The sequence below is a fragment of the Hipposideros armiger genome, unplaced genomic scaffold (assembly GCF_001890085.2).
Source record: "Hipposideros armiger isolate ML-2016 unplaced genomic scaffold, ASM189008v1 scaffold_167, whole genome shotgun sequence".
In the NCBI taxonomy this organism is placed as follows: Eukaryota; Metazoa; Chordata; class Mammalia; order Chiroptera; family Hipposideridae; genus Hipposideros; species Hipposideros armiger.
The window spans coordinates 2,045,006-2,045,876 of record NW_017731517.1 but is presented as its reverse complement, the minus strand read 5'-3'; the positions used below and the strand labels follow the sequence as shown (position 1 = coordinate 2,045,876).

Here is an 871-nt window from a genome sequence, read left to right as displayed (position 1 = left end):
TGCCTCATGAAGTCATGGAAGGTGTGGAGGGAGTCGCAGGTGGTTTTATTTATACTATTCAGGGTAAGTTGGCTGGTACTGATCTTATGTACCCAGTCTTACTCTGTACTTTGACATAAAAGGTGATTTTTTTTTTGTAATTAAAAAAGTAGCTTTATTGGTACGTATTTCACATATAATAATATATAATTTCACATATAAAGCACATAATTTACCCTTTAAGTGTTTAATGAAATGGTTTTTAGTATATTGGGTTCTGTAACCATCTCCACTAATTCCAGACCATTTCCATTGCTCTAGAAAAGCAACCCAGGACCCATTAAGCCACTCCTCATTCTCCCCTTCCTCCAGCCCTAAACAGTCTTATCTACTTACTGTACTTTCTGACCTTAAGTATAAGGATTTATTTCTGGATTCTCAGTTCTGTTCTGTTGATCTGTATGTCTGTCCTTACACCAGAACTACACTGTCTTGATTATGTAGCTTTGTAGTAAGGTTTGAAATCAAGAAGTGGGTGTCTTTCAACTCTTCTTTTTCCAGATTGTTTTGGCTATTCAGGGTCCTTTGCATTTCCATATGAATTTTAGGATCAGCTTGTCAATTTCTGCAAAAAAGCCAGCTCAGATTTTGAAAGGGGTTGCATTGAATCTGTAGATCATTTGGGGGAGTGTTGCCTTCTTAACATGAGGTCTCTGACCCATGAACATAGAATGTCTTTCCATTTGTGGTTTTCAAAGTAGAAGTCTTGCCCTTCTTTTGTTAAATTTATTCTTAAATATTCTTTATGATGCTGTTGTAGGTAGAACTGTTTTTTAAATTTCATTTCCAGATTGTTCATTGCTAATGTACAGATGCTTGTAAAATCAATGTT

At 35.6% G+C, this 871-nt stretch overlaps 1 protein-coding gene across 1 annotated transcript in view; it reads left to right on the top strand.

Moving 5' to 3' along the window:
- The window catches only part of B3GALNT2 (beta-1,3-N-acetylgalactosaminyltransferase 2), a 53,886-nt gene that overhangs the window by 42,478 nt on the left and 10,537 nt on the right, over nt 1-871 (top strand). The window contains exon 6 of the mRNA XM_019651798.1: nt 5-63. Within this exon, the coding sequence (XP_019507343.1) occupies nt 5-63 (59 nt within the window). The remainder of the gene's footprint in view (nt 1-4; nt 64-871) is intronic.